We start from the raw sequence: 18,124 nt of genomic DNA, 5'->3' as shown, positions 1-18,124 counted from the left end.
AGCACCATGATCACTGCTTGTCACGTGGGGACGCGGCCGGTCCGAGGGCTCCATTGATGTGCACGCACAGTGCGTTCGGATCTGACACCATGGAGTTTAGAGCGTTTCTCGACGGAGACGCCAGTGGCATCTTGGGGACAGACCTTTGACGCAAAGACCGTCCTGCACGTTGAAAACTACTTTGCCTGTCTGCACTCCCTCCCCGCCAAACTAAATGCCAGTAGCAGCCTCCTAGTTGTGACAACTCCAAAAGCCCTCCCGTTTTACAAGTGGGAAGGGCGCAGCTCTGCCCCACACACTTTTGAAATTAGCCAAAACGACACAGGGTCACAGTTATCCTTGAAAAGCCCTGAAATGAATCTTTCATCACTAGGTCCTGGGCCTGGAAGCTAAGAGCCCAAGAATTACCTTCTTACTGCTCTTTGCTTTAGAAGATGCCTTCCTCTCTTCTGGGCAGTGAAAACTTTGACCTGGAGGTTGGGTGTGTGTGTGTGTGCGCGCTCCAGGGCAGGGAGGAGAGCCCAGTGAGGAAGAGTGGGATAAGCAAATAACTTTCTGGGACTTCCCCGGCGGTCCAGTGGTCAGGACTCCGCGCTTCCACTGCAGGGGGCCCAGGTTCGATCCCTGGTCGGGGAACTAAGATCCCGCATGTCACATGGCCAAAACAAAACAAAAATTAATGATAATAATAATTTTTTGTATTCTTCTAATTCTGTGTAGAGTTCAACTCCATAATAAGCCCAAACTTGAAACAACAGATTCTTTGTAGGGGTGTCTACTCTAGTGCCTGGGCATCCAGCTAACGCTTGGTTTTTGGAGTTTATCAGCAAAAGAAAAGAAGTGTGTCATAGCAAATGGATTTTCACATGCTGCCATGACAAAACAAAGCTAATTCTGAAAGGTCAAAGGATCCCTTCCTTCAAAAGTGATACGCACTTATTCTGTGATTAACCACTTTGGTTCTTTGAATTGATTCTAATGAAATCCACCCTCCAGGACTCCTCTAAAATCAGTTTCATTCAAAACCCTCAGCCCAAAGGTTATTTTGGAATTTTCAAAAGGAACACAGTGTCGACATTTGAAGGCAGACAGAATTGCTAACAGCTGCCTTTCCTTTGAAGTAAATGAAATTTGACAGCAATTCATCTGCAATGAACTGCTGCGTGTGCTGGTTATAAAATCATTCCCAAATTCCACTTTACCTTTTCTTAAGAAGTTGGGGGAGAAAAAAATGTGTATTTACATACAAAGGAGCGATTCAGCAATGGCTTGAGGATGTGGTACTGTAAGAATGTACATGTTTAAAGCTAACAGGGAGAGTACAATGTATCGCTCCAGTGACTCTAGTCGAAAGCTGATTCTAAACCACAACGGAGATTAATGCTAATCATTAGGCTTAGACTGAGGTATTGAGGTATTCAACATCTGGCTGAAGATGAACACGTTACAAATCCAAGCTCTGTGCTTTGAAAGCTTCTGAACACTGGAATTACAGGCGTCAGTATATACTACCCCTGCCCACAATACTTTGTTTTTGGTTTTCTTTGTTTGCTTTTTTAAATGATGCCACATTCACAGAAAATATTAGGCATGCGACATCAGTCATTTCTTAAATTTAGGGAGCGTGATTTTTTTTTCCTGCTTTAATTATTTACCATGGTCTCTGAAACACTGAAATTCACAAATTGTAACTTTGGATGGTAAATTCAACTAGCATCCAAAGGAATAAATGGATGTTACAAATACTTATAATGAAATAATAGCAGCGCTCTAAGTAGACCCTGAAGTAAGAAACCAGCGTCCTGAGAAAGGGGATGTGAAACACGATTTAAAGACCTGGAGGGCCAATCGCCAAACGTTTCTGTTTCTACAGCAAGTTTTATCATGTGCTAACCGAGAGGACTTACAAGGCATCTATTGTGTGAGAACTAAAGGAGATTCCATGCGAGGGATGGCTTGTGATTTAATGATATGAAGAAAATCCAGCACTGAAAGCTGGTTATGACGGGAGGGACGGAGTCTCCTCTTTGCTAAGATCACTCTTGAAAAGGAACCCATGTGCTGTGAACCGACAGCAAAATAAGGGAAAGGAAAATCCTTTTGCATTAGAGGCACGCTGGGGATTACTCAGGTCATCAGCACGAAGCAGTTTAAGATATCCTGGTAAGACACCCCATCACGTAAAATGCTCAGTGAGAAGAGATTGCAAAGGGCTGTGAGGTTGGATTAAGTCCCTCTAACCCAAGGGCTGATACACTCAATCCAGAGGCTGCCAGGATCAAGAGCAGGGGCTTTTTATTTCAGCCTCTCCCTGCAAAACACAGATAACTCCAGCAACAGACTGCAGGGCTGTGCTGGGCTGTGCACACTTAGCCCAAGTAGCGTAAGAGATTTTCAGAGCTGAACACCAGACAGAGAGATGAGGTCCACCCTCATCCCCACCGCCTTGTGCATCTGCAACTACTCTCCTCCGTGTAGGAAGCCCCACCCCCTGCCATGTGCACAAGCCCAACCCTTTCTTTCTGTTTTTCTCTGGCTGCGCCAGTGCCTGCGGGATCTTTGTTCCCCAACCAGGGATCGAACTTGTGCCACCCAACCAGGGATAGAACTCTTGCCCCCTGCAGTGGAAGTGCAGAGTCTTAACCACTGGACCGCCAGGGAAATCCAACCCTTTCTTATCCCCTAAATTCTGGGATCATAGGACACACTGAAAAGAGGGAGAAGAAATCAAGACAAAAGGAGGCTCCCTACAAAACACACCTTCACCCCACATCCTGTCCCGACCCTTCATAGCCTCAGCCACCTTCCCGTTGAAGCTAAGTGGCAAGTCAGAGAGGCGACACTATCCTAGTTTTATTTCAATTTGTAGCTGGCAAGGAAAAATGGCAAGGAGAAAGAAAATAGTATTCTTAAGTCCCAGACAGAACTTAAAAACGACTTTAGAAATCCCGAGGAAATGCCGTTTCACTTTGTTAGCTTTGAGAAGGGCACAACTTTATTGACAAAGGCATCACCTCCATAATTGAGAAAAGGGGTGATGGACAATTTCATATTTCCACTTTCAGTACCCGTTAGATCATTACCTCCAGGATTGCGGCTGACATGCCTTCAGAGACAGAGCTATTCACCACCGCGAAGCAATTCTTCACGACCGCGTGGAGGTCTTCCTGAGCCATCTCCCCGATCAATCGTACCCCAGCGGTCCTGGAACAACACGGAGCAGAGAGACAGCTTACGGCTGGGAATCTTACGGGGAGGGGCTGGGAGAAGGGGAGACGACAGTTTTGGAGAAATACCCTAGATCCACAGGGAAGCATTACTGCTAAAGGATTCAATACAGAAAACCATACTGGAGTGAGAATCTATTCTATATCCATCCCTGATAAGAGAGAGAGGAAACCTGTTAACACACCTGCTGTCATTCTGAAGCCCTCTGACCAAGGAGACACGTGCTTCTCAGATACTGGACGTCAGAGGTACAGCTCTTGCCATTTTTTCTCTGAATGATTTAGAAAACAAACCTTTCCTAATAATGCAACCTTTCTTCAAATTCTTTTTTTAAAGATACACAGAAAGAGAATCATAGATGTATCATAAACAGAGAGAAATAGTAAAATAGAGAAAATCAACCAATACCCAGGTTCCCAGCACTTTGTCACATAGGTTTTGTCTTGTTTTCTTTTTTTTTTCACCCAAAAATACAGACATTCTTCCCCATCCCCTACCCCTCTCCACCAGTCTCAGGATTTTGAGGTTATCCTTTCACATAATTGGTTATACTTTTACATACATGCATTCTGTATCTATGAGCAACATATAAAGACACCTGATTGCATACGGGGATGAAATCAGTTTTCCAGTCCCCTGGGGTGATGGTGTGGCCAGTGAGAGGAGCTGGAAACCTGAGGGTGTGAGGAAATTCACATAAAAAGGGGCTGACCCAGGGCTTCCCTGGTGGCGCAGTGGTTGAGAATCTGCCTGCCAATGCAGGGGACACGGGTTCGAGCCCTGGTCTGGGAAGATCCCACATGCCGCGTAGCAACTAGGCCCGTGAGCCACAACTACTGAGCCTGTGCGTCTGGAGCCTGTGCCCCGCAACAAGAGGGGCTGCGACAGTGAAAGGCCCGCGCACTGCGATGAAGAGTGGCCCCCGCTTGCCACAACTACAGAAAGCCCTCGCATAGAAACGAAGACCCAACACAGCCAAAAAATGAATAAATTAAATAAATTTAAAAAAAAAAAAAGGGGGCTGACCCAAATGGGAGGTAACCCTTCTGGCTCTTGCCCTTCCCCATCTCCCCACTTAAAATTCGGAATGTGATGCGTGAGTTCTACAGCCACTGTCACCTTAGGGATGGAAGCCACAGGTAGGGACCGCAGGACAGCAAGACAGGAGCTGAAGTCTTACTTGGTCCTGGACCAACGACCTCAGATTTTTTTATGTGAGCAGTTAAGCCCCAGGGTGTGTAAGCCAGTGTTATTGGGTTACTGGCAGACAAATGCAATTGATAACAAAGACTCTGACAAATTGCCCTCTAAAGGGGTGGCAGCAATTTTCACCCTCACCAGCAGAGGTTTTAAGTCTTTTCAGTTTTGGCCAACGTGATCAGTGACAATTGTAACCTCAAAGTGGGTTTCCTGGGAATTTCCTGACCTAGTGAGGCTGCACGTCTTCACACGTGTGTCCGTGCTGCCGCCCCTTAGGGAACTGCTGATGCTTCCAGGGTATCAGCTTCCTGGCTTGTAAATGGGGAAAATAACAGCGCCTAGGATGGCACAGGATCACCCTGATCGCACAGGCGATTAAAGGAGGAATTATTAGTAAACTGCTGGGGACAGAGCCTGGGACACAGCGCGGGCTGGCAACTGGGATCATTTATCCGTCACTAGGTTTCCTCTCCTGCAAAACACCTACACTTACCTCTTTACTTTGGCTTTTACTTCCCTTGTGAACACTGGATCAACCTGAAAAGAGACAAAGATGAATTTTAGGAAAAGCCGGAAATGAATCTAAGTCTCAAGAGAATTGCAGATTATGGCAACAGAGCCAAACGTAACAATTCAGAAAGGGAAAAAACAAATCAAATAGGAAATAATACCCCTGAGTCCAGCTACTACAAAGTAATAAGGAAAAGAGAAGGACTTGAGAGAAAGTTTAAAGAAATATACATATAGAGTCGTCCCTCAGTATCCACAGGGGGTTGGTGCCAGGACCCCTTCAGATACCAAAATCCACGGATGCTCAAGTCCCTTATATAAGATGGTGTAGTACTTGCATATAACCTACGCACACCCTCCTATATACTTTAAATCCCTCTAGATTACTTATAATACGAATATAATATAAATGCAATGGAATAGTTGCCAATGCACAGCAAATTCAAGTTTTGCTTTTTGGAACTTTCTGGAATTTTTTTTCCTGAATATTTTCAATCCATGGTTGGTTGAATCCACAAATGCAGAACCCACAGATACAGGGGGCCAACTGTATTCCTGTTTCCTGTTTGGCCTGTAAGATAAGAGCCTGGTGAAGCCCCAGGTACAAAAGCGCAAGAGCCATCCACCCAACTCAAGGTCTTGAAACAGAAGTCATTTATCGTCAAGGGAAAATCTGACAACACAACACTTCACTGAAAGGATTGTCGGGTTCATTACAGTGGTGGATTTTGTCATAAAACCTTTGAGGCAGAAGGAGTTGGAACCCTTGGTACCTCTAAGACAAAGGATCTGACCACATTAAAATTTTATTTCTAACAGGGAGCCTTCCCAGACACACAATTTTAAAGCCAAGGGCACATCCATGAGCTGACACATGGGAAACAAAATGTGGTCTGTCCATACAACGAAATATTATTCAGCCACAAAAAGGAATGAAGGACTGATTTATGCGACAACGTGGATGAACCTTGAAAACATGATGCTAAGTGAAAGAAGCCAGATACAAAAGGCCATACATTGTGGTCTTTTCATGTGAAATGTCCAGAATAGACAATTCCATAGGGAAAGAAAGTAGAGTAGTAGTTGCTAGGGACGGGGGGGTGGGGAAAATGGGGAATGACTGCTAATGCGTGTGGGATTTTTGAGGGGGTGATGAAAATGTTCCAGAATTAGATAGGAGTGATGGTAGCAACACTTTGTGACTATACTGAAAACCACTGGATTATATACTTTAAAATGGCGCATTTTATGGCATATGAATTATATTTCAAGTTTTAAAAAGCCAAGTCCAGGTCTTCCCTGGTGGCACAGTGGTTAAGAATCCGCCTGCCAACGCAGGGGACAGGGCTTCGAGCCCTGGTCCGGGAAGATCCCACATGCCACGGCGCAACTAAGCCCGTGCACCACAACTACTGAGCTTGCGCTCTAGAGCCCGCGAGCCACAACTATTGAGCCCGCGAGCCACAACTACTGAAGCCCATGAGCCTAGAATCTATGCTTCGCAACAAGAGAAGCCACCGCAATGAGAAGCCCGCGCACTGCAACGAAGAGTAGCCCCTGCTCGCCGCAACTAGAGCAAAGCCCGCACATAGCAACGAAGACACAACCCGGCCAAAAATAAAAAATAAATTAATTAAAAAACCAAGTCCAACTTTTTAATTAGTTACAATCGAATATGCTTGAGTCTGCGTTTCACTCCTATTTCACATCTGGAGGAAATGTGTCCTTTGGGACAGGCACCGTGTTTTGTCCTATTGCATCCCTGGTGGTCAATATGTTTGTTGAATTAATGCAAAAATTAATAGCAGTGTTTTCAAGCTGATCCGCTATACCAACATTTTTGACACCATGTGTTTTTAAGCAAACTTGTGTGTAGATATCCAGAGGCCAGAGAGAGAGGCGGTACAGGCTGAGAGGGGCTCTGGAGACAGATCGCCCGGGTGAAGTCACCCCCAAAACCAGCCACTAGCCACACAGCCGTGCACACATTAATGCACGTCTCTGGGCCTTGGGTTCTTCATCTCGTAAAACGAGAAACACGTTCAGCGCTTACAACTATTTCTGAGACATAGTAACTGCTATACAAGTAGTAGAAGAACACAGTTAAATATCAAAGCCCTTCTAAAAAGAATAAGAATGAAAGCTGCAGATTGCACCACTAATACAAAAATGTGTATACACTTAATCTCAAATGTGTACGTTCCCAGTGACACTGCCACACTTCTCAGCAAGAGAAAGACACCTGAACACCTGAAGGTAGGCATCGTATCCACGGAGGAGCACACCTTATTCCCAACCATCAGAAGCCAAACTACAATACTCTTTGTGCACAATGAGCTCTTCTCAGGTAAATTTACTTACTGAGGTACCAAGAGGATCTTAAGGGATACTTTTCCATCTGTCACAGTGTTCCTATAAAGCCTAGTTAGGATGGAGCTGCAGAAGATATTTATCACATCTGGTTCATCCAACTGCAAACTCTTCAATGAAACAATCAATAGACTGGTTTTGCCCTGCACCACCCCTCCACTGGTTTTATTAACAATGAAAACAATTTTAAAATAACTGACAAAATATTCTTAAATATATGCACGTGTAAGACAAAATTCTAAACGTGTCTTCAAAGATAGAGGCAGATGAGGGTGTAAACACATTTTACGAAGGCAGTGTCTGCCGGCTTGTCCTGTTACTGCTGATGAGCTTAGAAGTGAAAGCAGATTCAATTTCTATTCTCATTCACACTTCACCAGTAGGTACCAGGAATTACAAACCAAGTCAGTTTAATGAATATGATATCCCTAGAGAGTTTATCATACTAACTGAATAATTTTGTGTTTTCCAGAAACTTCATTTAAGTTCCATTTGGCAAGGAAATGCTGTGTGTGCGTGTAACCCCAAATCCTTCAAACTACTCATACGCCTGAGATGTATCCCAAGGAACCAGAAATGCAAAGCACACTTACATCCCCGAGATCATGACATCACTTTGACGGCGAACACAGCAAATCTGGATGCCTAAAGAAATTGAAATTATTCCTAGACTTTTTTTATAGCTTAATTTATTTTAATAACAAACTTGCAGGAACAGTACAGAAGACACAAACCACTAAACACATGTATGTAAAGCAACTCAGAAAAGTGTAGTGAATGGATGGAATCTACTGTATGATTAAAATGCTGCAAAGACCATTTAGTTGCCATCAGCTGGAAATTTACTTGTTTTAAATATCATATGATATCGCTTTATATGGAATCTAAAAAAATGATACAAACGAACTTATTTACAAAACAGAAATAGACTCACAGACATAGAAAACAAAACTATGGTTACCAAAGGGGAAAGGGAGGAGGGGAGGGATAAATTAGGAGTTTGGTATTAATAGATACACACTACTATATATAAAATAGGTAAACAACAAGGTCCTACTTTATAGCACGGGGAACTATACTCAATATCTTGTAATAATCTATAATGGAAAAGAATCTAAAAAAGAATAGAGATACATGTATGTATATATGTATAACTGAACCACTGTGCTGTACACCTGAAACTAACACAACATTGCAAATCAACTATATTTCAATAAAAATTTTTAAAAACAGAAATTTACTTGCTTTAAGAAAATCCAAATGCTGGCATTATCCAGAATATTTTAACAGGTTGATTTATAATTTTTATAAAATTCAACTTCTGAAACTTGTTTGCTGAAACATTATGACCTGAATTACTGTCTCTGTTTTTACATTAAAAATTCACATACAGGGGCTTCCCTGGTGGCGCAGTGGTTGAGAATCTGCCTGCCGATGCAGGGGACGCGGGTTCGTGCCCTGGTCTGGGAAGATCCCACATGCCGCGGAGCAACTAAGCCCGTGTGCCACAACTACTGAGCCTGCGCGTCTGGAGCCCGTGCTCCGCAACAAGAGAGGCCGCGATAGTGAGAGGCCCGCGCACCGCGATGAAGAGTGGCCCCCGCTTGCCACAACTGGAGAAAGCCCTCGCACAGAAATGAAGACCCAACACAGCCATAAATAAATAAATAAATAATAATTTAAAAAAAATTCACGTACAAAATGAACATGGAAAAACTGCCAATCCCTGATTTCTGCCCTCTATTTTTCCACTCAACAATCATACACTTAGGTACCTTTTGCATCCATTGGGGGGGGAAAAAATCTAACGTTCAGAACTATCAAACAAGAAGAGAATTGTTTTTAAACAATGAAAGGTTTCCCATCTGAGTCGTCTTAAGCATGTTCTCGGTGTAAGCAGAATGCTGGCTGGACGTCCTTTGGCCTAACTATTACACGTTGGGCGTGGATCGCACACAGGCTGGTGTCTTCCAGAAAGACAACCAGACGGGCCTTGCTGGCCTCTCGCAAAGCACGGGTAGCTGCACTCTGAAAGTGCAGATCTGTTTGGAAGTTCTGAGCAATTTCTCGCACCAGACACGGGAAGGAACGCCTGCCAATCAGAAGTTCAGTGGACGTGATAACGTCTTTTTTTCCGCAAGCTGCTACAGTCCTGTAACGATGAGTTTCCTCACCTCTCCAGTACAGGGTGCACTCTTTTTATTTTATTTTATTGAAGTATTGTTGATTTACAATGTTGTGTTAATTTCTGCTGTATAGCAAAGTGATCCAGTTATATATATATATATATATATATATATGTATATATATGTAACCTTCATGTTCTTTTCCATGATGGTTTGTCACAAGATACTGAACACAGTTCCCTGTGCTCTACAGTAGGACCTTGTTGTTTATCCCTTCTATATGTAATAGTTGGCATCTGCTAATCCCAACCTCCTACTCCATCCCTCCTCCACCCCCCAACTCCCCGCCCTCGCCCGCCCCGGCAACCACAAGTCTGTTCTCTGTGTCTGAGTTAATTTCTGTTTTGAAAATAAGTTCATTTGTGTTATACTTTAATTCCACACATAAGGGACATCATATGATATTTGTCTTTGTCTGACTTACTTCACTTAGTATGATAAGCTCTAGTTGCATCCATGTTGCTGCAAATAGCATTATTTCGTTCTTTTTTATGGCTGCATAATATTCCATTGTATATATATACCACATCTTCTTTATCCATTCATCTGTCGATGGACATTTAGGCTGTTTCCATGTCTTGGCTATTGTGAACAGTGCTGCTATGAACATAAGGGTGTATGTACCTTTTTGAATTATAGCTTTTTCCAGATACATGCCCAGGAGTGGGATTGCTGGATCATGTGGTAGCTCTATTTTTAGCTTTTTAAGAAACCTACATACTGTTCTCCGTAGTGGCTGCACCAGCTTACATTCCCACCAACTGTGTAGGAGGGTTCCCTTTTCTCCACACCTTCTCCAGCATTACGATTTGTAGACTTTTTGATGATGGCCATTCTGACCAGTGTGAGGTGATACCTCATTGTAGTTTTGATTTGCATTTCTCTAATAGTTAGCGATGTTGAGCATCTTTTCATGTACCTGTTGGCCATCTGTATGCCTTCTTTGGAGAAATGTCTCTTTAGGTCTTCAGGGAGAAGTCTCGCAAGAGGCTTTTGTAGTCAGTTGCTTCCTGGGGGCTTCACCCTCCGTGGACTTGCAGGCAGTCATTTTTGCAGGAGCCACTGTACAGAGACCTCCTTACTCAGCCCCCTTGTCCTTAGGCTGGAGCTCTGCAAGCTAGGGGCAACAGTGGGGTTACAGAGGGACACAAGGAGCTACAAACACAATGCTATTGCTAGAAAGATCTTTAAAGAATAAACTCAAAGCCATGCACGATTTATTGCTTACTGCTGTTGTTAACAGTCAGTACTCACTCGCTGCTTACTCTGGGCCTAAGCTACGCCAAGTCCTATGTGTGCATTACTTCTTGCCAACAATCCTGCAATCATTATCCCCACTTTAGGAGGGAGGACACTGGAGCTCAGAGAGCTGATGTAACTTAGCCAGGATCACACAGCTAGGAAGGTGCTGGGGCAGGAGTCAAACTCAGGCAGTCTGACTCTGGAGATGGCACTCTTACCCAAGTTCCACTGCCCCTCTGGTTTCTACTCAAAGGATTTTTATCATATAGTTTATACAAAGCACATGTGGGTTATGGAACCCCTCCCTACTTACTTATTTATGTAACAGGGAAGAACAAATCTGACTCCATATTGGATCTGTTTCTTTTACTTTAACTTTTGTATTCTACTGCTTTTGCTACAAGTTAAGAATGTTGCCTGTAGCCTGAAACATACAAGAGCCCATTCTTAAAGCTGTAACACTTTTCCATTCATATGGAGATAAAAAGCTGCAGAACAGAGAACATTTGTCTTGTTGGAAGTTTACAGGAACAGCATGATCTGACTTTCACGGACAGCTGCAAGAACAAAGGATTCCAAGAAGTTTGTGACAACCAGCCACACCCCCTCCCCTTTTAGTATAAAAGAAGCCTGAATTCTAACTCAGGGAAGATGGTTCTTTGGGACGCTAGGCCACCATCTTTTCGGTCTGCTGGCTTTCCAAATAAAGTTGCTGTTCCTTGCCCCAGCTACTCGTTTCTTGATTTACTGGCCTGTTGTGCGGCAAGCAGTATGAGCAAGGACTCCGTAACCTTTACTCTCCACTTCTCACCTCTCTCCTAATTGCATGTCTTCCTCTCCACCAGGAATGCTACCCTCCATCCCTAAAACCCATTCACCCCCCAAGGCACAGACAAATGTCACCTTTCGGAGAAACTTTGCCCAGTTATCCAAACCAGAAGTAACATCTCCTCCCAAACTCCCACCAAAAGCGGGCCTACTTTTTGGGGTACTTGTCCATCTCTTCTCCTTAGACATGTTCATTTTCCTCCCAAGGTCATGCTAGTTCTATACTGGCTCTACCTTTCCATTTCCCACTTCTGATCCTTTTCATTCAAATTATCCTAAACCAATGAATTGCATTATAACCCTAACATCCTGTCATGAAAAGATAAACAGTGCAATGAAAGGCTTCTTTTGGCAATACACATTAATTCTGACATGCATGTTTTACTTGTGATAAATTTTACTTAGAAATTCTTCGTTTTTAATTTTTTTAAAATAAATTTATTTTATTTATTTTTGGCTGCATTGGGTCTTTGTTGCTGCGCACGGGCTTTCTCTAGTTGCGGCAAGCAGGGGCTGCTCTTCGTTGTGGTGCGTGGACTTCTCATTGCGGTGGCTTCTCTTGTCGTGAAGCACGGGCTCTAGGCACATGGGCTTCAGTAGTTGTGGCTCGCAGGCTTGGTAGTTGTGTTTCACGGGCTTAGTTGCTCCGCGGCATGTGGGATCTTCCCGGACCAGGGCTCGAACCCGTGTTCCCTACATTGGCAGGCAGGTTCTTAACCACTGCGCCACCAGGGAAGCCCCGTTGTTTTTAATTTTTTTAATACTTTTCTGCTCTCATGATTAACTATTTAGGGGAAAAGAATTCATGAAGGGAAAAAAATTTTTTTTACAAGACAGCTGAAATACCTAACCCTTTAACTAAAATTTTGAAGGTATAACAACAGCAAGTTTCAAGTTGAAAGTACAAACTGCATTAAACTTTTCTGGGTGTGTCTTCTGCATCAGTTCATTTTCAAATCTCTTAGTGAAGCCAAGGGGAACAAAACACAAGGCAAGGAAAAAAGAAGAGTAGATATTTTTATTTAATGAAAGCACATGTTATGAAATTTTAAAAAGTGAAAACACTGCAAGTAGCAAAGAAAATTCTCATTTCCTCCTTCTGAGCTTATTTACTTTCCAGCAAAGTATATTGTCTCAACTCCCAGGCTTAAGGAAAATCATCTTTGATATACGAAATTATGGTGGAAAGTCATTAAGCTGTCATGCTGGAGCTGAATGTTCCTACCACACTGCTTACCAAAGAGTTATCAGAAAATGCACCCACTCCAGGCCCCCACCCCCGCAAGCAGAAACCACATGCTTTGCCGAGATGGTTGGACCAAGAGATCAAAGAAGCTTTAAGAGAAAACCAATGCCTTAAACCATTCTGCAGCTAAAACAGAATTCTAGCATGTCAACAAAGAAAGGAAACATCGGGCTTCCCTGGTGGCGCAGTGGTTGAGAGTCCGCCTGCCGATGCAGGGGACACGGGTTCGAGCCCTGGTCTGGGAAGATCCCACATGCTGCAGAGCAACTGGGCCCGTGAGCCACAACTACTGAGCCTGCGCGTCTGGAGCCTGTGCTCCGCAACAAGAGAGGCCACGATGGTGAGAGGCCCGCGCACCGCGATGAAGAGTGGCCCCCGCTTGCCACAACTGGAGAAGGCCCTCGCGCAGAAACGAAGACCCAACACAGCCATAAATAAATAAATAAATAAATAAAATTGGAAAAAAAAAGAAAGGAAACATCAGCACAGAAAGTTCTTTCATGTAATGCCCGTACAATGCCGCCTACGAACCAGGCGCTGGGCCAAGTATGCACTCACTTTGGCCTCTCAAGAAACAATGAGGCAGGTTACGGTTTCTTAGTCACACCCACTTTACAGATCGGGAAAACTGAGGCCCGGAGCAGTGAAGTGCACCCAGCTAGCACACAACCACTCTACTACACAGCCATGCAAGACTACACTTTGCCTGACACAGATGATGCAATCTTGGTCCAAAGGTGTTAACTAACTTGCCAGCAGTAAACAGTAATGAAAGATTAGATAGATTTCACAGGGGACTGAGATCCCGCTTTTTGAAATGTTCTTGCTAAGAATGACCACAGAAGGAAACATATGTATAGCATTTAAAATACAAAGCACACACAAGAACATTTACTCTCCTATTTTATAAATCGTTGGCAGAAAGGTAATGCCACTCAAAAAGCAGAGCAATACTATTCCAAAGAAGAGTGTGATAATTGCCTTCTGAGCCCGGCCGTTGGACACGGCAGGAACCAATGTGAATGCTGTATGCGGTCCAGGCCCTGGGCTCCCCTGTCCTGGCAGACACACCTCCAGCCTGCACTGACTCTGTTAGTTAATTATTATTAACTAACCTACTATTAGGGCCTATTATTAGGGAATAATCGCAGTGCATGCAGCAGCGATTCCTTCTCTCTCTGTCCACGTCTCTGCGCGGAGCCTGGTCAGATCCGAGACCCCAGTGAAGACCTGGCTACGCAGCTCAGCCAGTGCCCCCTTGGATGCCGCGTCAGTCCAGCTTCAGCCCGAGGGACTTTATTAGGAGGTGACAAGGGCTACTAAGACCAGGTTTGGCTGCATCCATTTCTTAGTCTCTGGATCATTCCCTTCAAGGTCCACAGTCCAGCGTGGGTTACGTCCGCCAGTTTGTAAGGAGGGGAGCAGGCACCCGACCCCACTTCCACCAGGACCACATGCAGCGGGGGGAGGTGAGGAAGACGCCCAGACGAAGCAGCGGAAGAGGTGAAACGGATGCCAAAGAGTCCAAGCAAAAAATCAGTGAGCACGGCGTATGCGGATTACCTGTTTGCTTTTATGAGTGATCAAACAAGAACTGGATACTTTCATAGGTCACTTAATGGAAATCAATGTGGCCATTATGTTTGGTCCCTGGTGTTTACTCAGTGATTTTCCCTCAGGGAAAGGTGTTCTTGGCAGTGAAAATGGTGCTCAGCTGCAATTTAATGTAGCGATTACCCCTTATTGCGTCATCCTTTGACGCAATATGCTGATGTTTGTGAGCAAAACTTCAATAGGCTTGGATATCTTCATTTACTTCCGTGTTCATTTACATGAACAGTATGTATATTGTTGTATATATGTACCTTCATATGTATATGTATGAACACATATACACATATGCATATATATGTATGTATATTGTCTGGGAGGAAGAAATTTTCCTCTCCCCTTCGAGGTTCTTCTGGCTGGTCTAAGAATTAAATTGACGTGAGACAGATGAACAGGAGAAAAATCAAACACAAGTTTAATTACATGTATACATGGGAGAGACCCAGGAAAACTAAGTTATCAGCTAAAGACAGAAGAGGATGTGGAGGGTAGGGGTTTGGGACCTCAAAGTGAAGGAAGGCAATTCACATGGAGATGGAAAAGCAAATGTTTGGTGAACAAATGTTTGCTGGGGCAGGCAGAGACAATGGGCCACAGAGAGGAATTTAACAAACAGACCTTGCTGGGTTCCTCCCTGTCTCCACACCTAGTTCATACTGTGGTTACCTGTGGTGACGCTCCCTTCCTGGTCCTCCATCGACATTCTCTGGGCAGTTAGGGGGAGGGTCAAAGGTTCTTCCTGAGTCTTTTGGGCCTTGATTGTTTACAGCTAGAAATAATAATAAATAATAATCCGCATGCCAAAGAGACATTTTGGGGTGGACAATTTCACTCTCCCACTATATGTATATATAATTTTATTTACCTCCTTGTTCATTCCTTCAAGAAATACTTACTGAGTGCCACTGTGCTGCAGGCACATGGACATATCCCAGTGACTAGAATAGACATGGCCCCTTTCCGCAGGGAGCATGCAGTCTGGTTAGGACGACAAACAAGAACAAGTAATGGCCACATTGATTTCCATTAAGTGACCTATGAAAGTATCCAGTTCTTGTTTGATCACTCATAAAAGCAAACAGGTAATCCGCATACGCCGTGCTCACCGAGTTTTTGCTTCGACTCTTTGGCATCCGTTTCACCTCTTCCGCTGCTTCGTCTGGGCATCTTCCTCACCTCCCCCCGCTGCGTGTGGTCCTGGTGGAAGTGGGGTCGGGTGCCTGCTCCCCTCCTTACAAACTGGCGGACGTAACCCACGCTGGACTGTGGACCTTGAAGGGAATGATCCAGAGACTAAGAAATGGATGCAGCCAAACCTGGTCTTAGTAGCCCTTGTCACCTCCTCATAAATCCCCTCGGGCTGAAGCTGGACTGATGCGGCATCCAAGGCGGCACTGGCTGAGCTGCGTAGCCAGGTCTTCACTGGGGTCTCGGATCTGACCAGGCTCCGCGCAGAGACGTGGACAGAGAGGGAATCACTGCTGCACGCACTGCGATTATTCCCTAATAATAGGCCCTAATAATAGGTTAGTTAATAATAATTAACTAACAGAGTCAATGCAGTTTTGTACTCAGAGACCCTGCACATGACCTGGAAAGGCTACAGTCCTCCAAAAGTGTGTAATTTAGACTTAAAGAGTTTATTCAGTCACTGAGCTTAGCAGTTAACACAGAAAAAGATGAATGGAAGAAGAGTGTACTCACAGTAGATGTCAAAAATAATTGTAATACTCGGGGTGTTTGATCTGCTCTAAGAGATAATGGTTAAAAGATGAATCTTAATGCGTCCCAAGATTTGATCTCTGACCCACTTCTCAAATCTATTTCCAAAAGATCAGCATATTAACCCATAACATTGTAGCAAATATTCAATTTCAAGTGTAAAATCCTTTTGGTCTCCTCCTAGTTCTGAATTCAAAAGTGATGTTAAATTGAATTCTTGATGCTGAAAACCGATAGATGCTTGGAAATCTTACAACGATGGTGGGGGAGAGCTTGTTTAAATTGAGGGGTCAGGAGAAGCATATCTGAGCCAGCCCAAGATGTGGGGAGGGAAGCTTGCACTGAGGAAGCAGCCAAGGCACTGGCTTTCAAGAGGGAATATGTTTAGTGGATGGAGAGAAACACACACACACACCACACACACACACACACACACACACACACACACACACACACACACACACACACACAACACACACCATCAAGCATGGCCCAAGTCAGTGTTGTCCAAACTTCAGATCAGGGAGCACATCATGAAATCAATTTTGGAATAAAAATAACCTTTGTTTTAATGACATGGAATAGCAAAGCAGAGACATGGAACAGGTTTTTTAAAATATCAGAGTGTGTGAAATACATGAAGCAAGAGTATTGTTTGATAAAGCTTGTTTCTGGTGTGTGTGTGTGTGCGTATGTGTGTGTAGTGGGTCACTATGTAAAATGTGCAGGAGTTGGCTTTACTTGCTGTCTGGCCGTGGTAAAAGCTTTTTATAGAAATAGGCAAACAGGGCTGTTAGAAAACAGGGCATCCCACCCCGCTCTCCCCAACAGAACCGTTCTTAAACATTGACCAGCATATGGAGAAAAAGCAAACAAACATAAAACTTAACAGACACTAGCCTTATCTGAATTACTGGAGGATCTGAAATGTGTGTCTACATATATTGGTTTTAAGTCTTTTGGGCAATTCCCTGGCGGTCCAGTGGTTAAGACTCCGCACTTTCACTGCCGAGGGCCGGGGTTCGATCCCTGGTCAGGAAACTAAGATCCCACTAGCGGTGTGACATGGCCAAAAAAAAAAAAATCTTTTGTAGGGAAGAGGGACTCAAGAAGGAAACAAGAGGTTTGAAGGAGTCTGTGACTAACTGGATTCCAAGTGCTGCCTTAGAAATTTAGAAACTCAAATGATTCTGTCTGCTAGGGTGACACTAAGGTGTTTGCTGTAATGGCTATTGTAATGGCTCTTTAGATTTGATGAAGACCTTTTACAAGGCAGGGACATCGCTAGGGGCTGAATGCTTGTGTCCCCCCTAAAATTCATACGTTGAGATCTTAACCCTCAAGGTGATGGTATTGGGGTGGAGGGTGCGGTCTTTGGGAAGTGCTTAGGTCATGATGCTGGAGCCCTCGTGAATGGGATTCGTGTCCTTACAAAAGACCCCGGAGAGCTCCCTCGCCCCTTCCACCACGAGGACACAGCAAGACAGGAAGAGCATCCTCACGACAACATGACCATGCTGGCACCTTCGTCTTGGACTCGCAGCCTCCAGAACCGTCAGAAATAAATCGCCGCTGTTTGCCTGCCACTCCATCTGCGGTCCTTGGTTAAGAGCCGCCCGGATGGACCAAGACAGATCAACACTAGTCGGGTCCAAAGCCTTGGCTTCTGCGTCCAGGTCCGTGCAAGGCTGAGAAGGCAGCTGCATCCCTGCATCCCTGCATCCCTGAGTTAGATCTGGAAGATCCAGTCTCTCCCGTCGGTCGGTGGAGGAGAAGTGAGCAAATCTCAGTAAAGCTCTGCGCTGAGTGTGCCTGCCTGACCAGTGCCAGGCGCTTACGGCTGGTTTTGCTAAGCAGCAAATCTGCAACCCAGGGATGCCTCTCCCCGTTTCCTAGAGGGTTTTTAGTTATAGATAGTGGAGTGCCTTGTGGAAGAAGTGCTTGCGAACTGTTACTGATTCATGGCAACGAACTTAAGGAC

At 44.4% G+C, this 18,124-nt stretch overlaps 1 protein-coding gene across 7 annotated transcripts in view; it reads right to left on the bottom strand.

Annotated features, from left to right (window-relative positions):
• The window catches only part of GLT1D1 (glycosyltransferase 1 domain containing 1), a 169,597-nt gene that overhangs the window by 84,881 nt on the left and 66,592 nt on the right, over nucleotides 1–18,124 (bottom strand). For all 7 annotated transcript variants that reach the window (XM_082418300.1, XM_082418305.1, XM_082418303.1 and 4 more), the window contains 2 exons: nucleotides 4,922–4,965; nucleotides 3,084–3,204 (listed from right to left, as the gene is read on the bottom strand). In XM_082418300.1, the coding sequence (XP_082274426.1) occupies nucleotides 3,084–3,204; nucleotides 4,922–4,965 (165 nt within the window). The remainder of the gene's footprint in view (nucleotides 1–3,083; nucleotides 3,205–4,921; nucleotides 4,966–18,124) is intronic.

The sequence above is a fragment of the Balaenoptera physalus genome, assembly GCF_965194825.1.
Source record: "Balaenoptera physalus genome assembly, chromosome: 12".
In the NCBI taxonomy this organism is placed as follows: domain Eukaryota; kingdom Metazoa; phylum Chordata; class Mammalia; order Artiodactyla; family Balaenopteridae; genus Balaenoptera; species Balaenoptera physalus.
The sequence above is the reverse complement of the archived record's forward strand: the minus strand, read 5'-3'. Positions and strand labels throughout refer to the sequence as shown.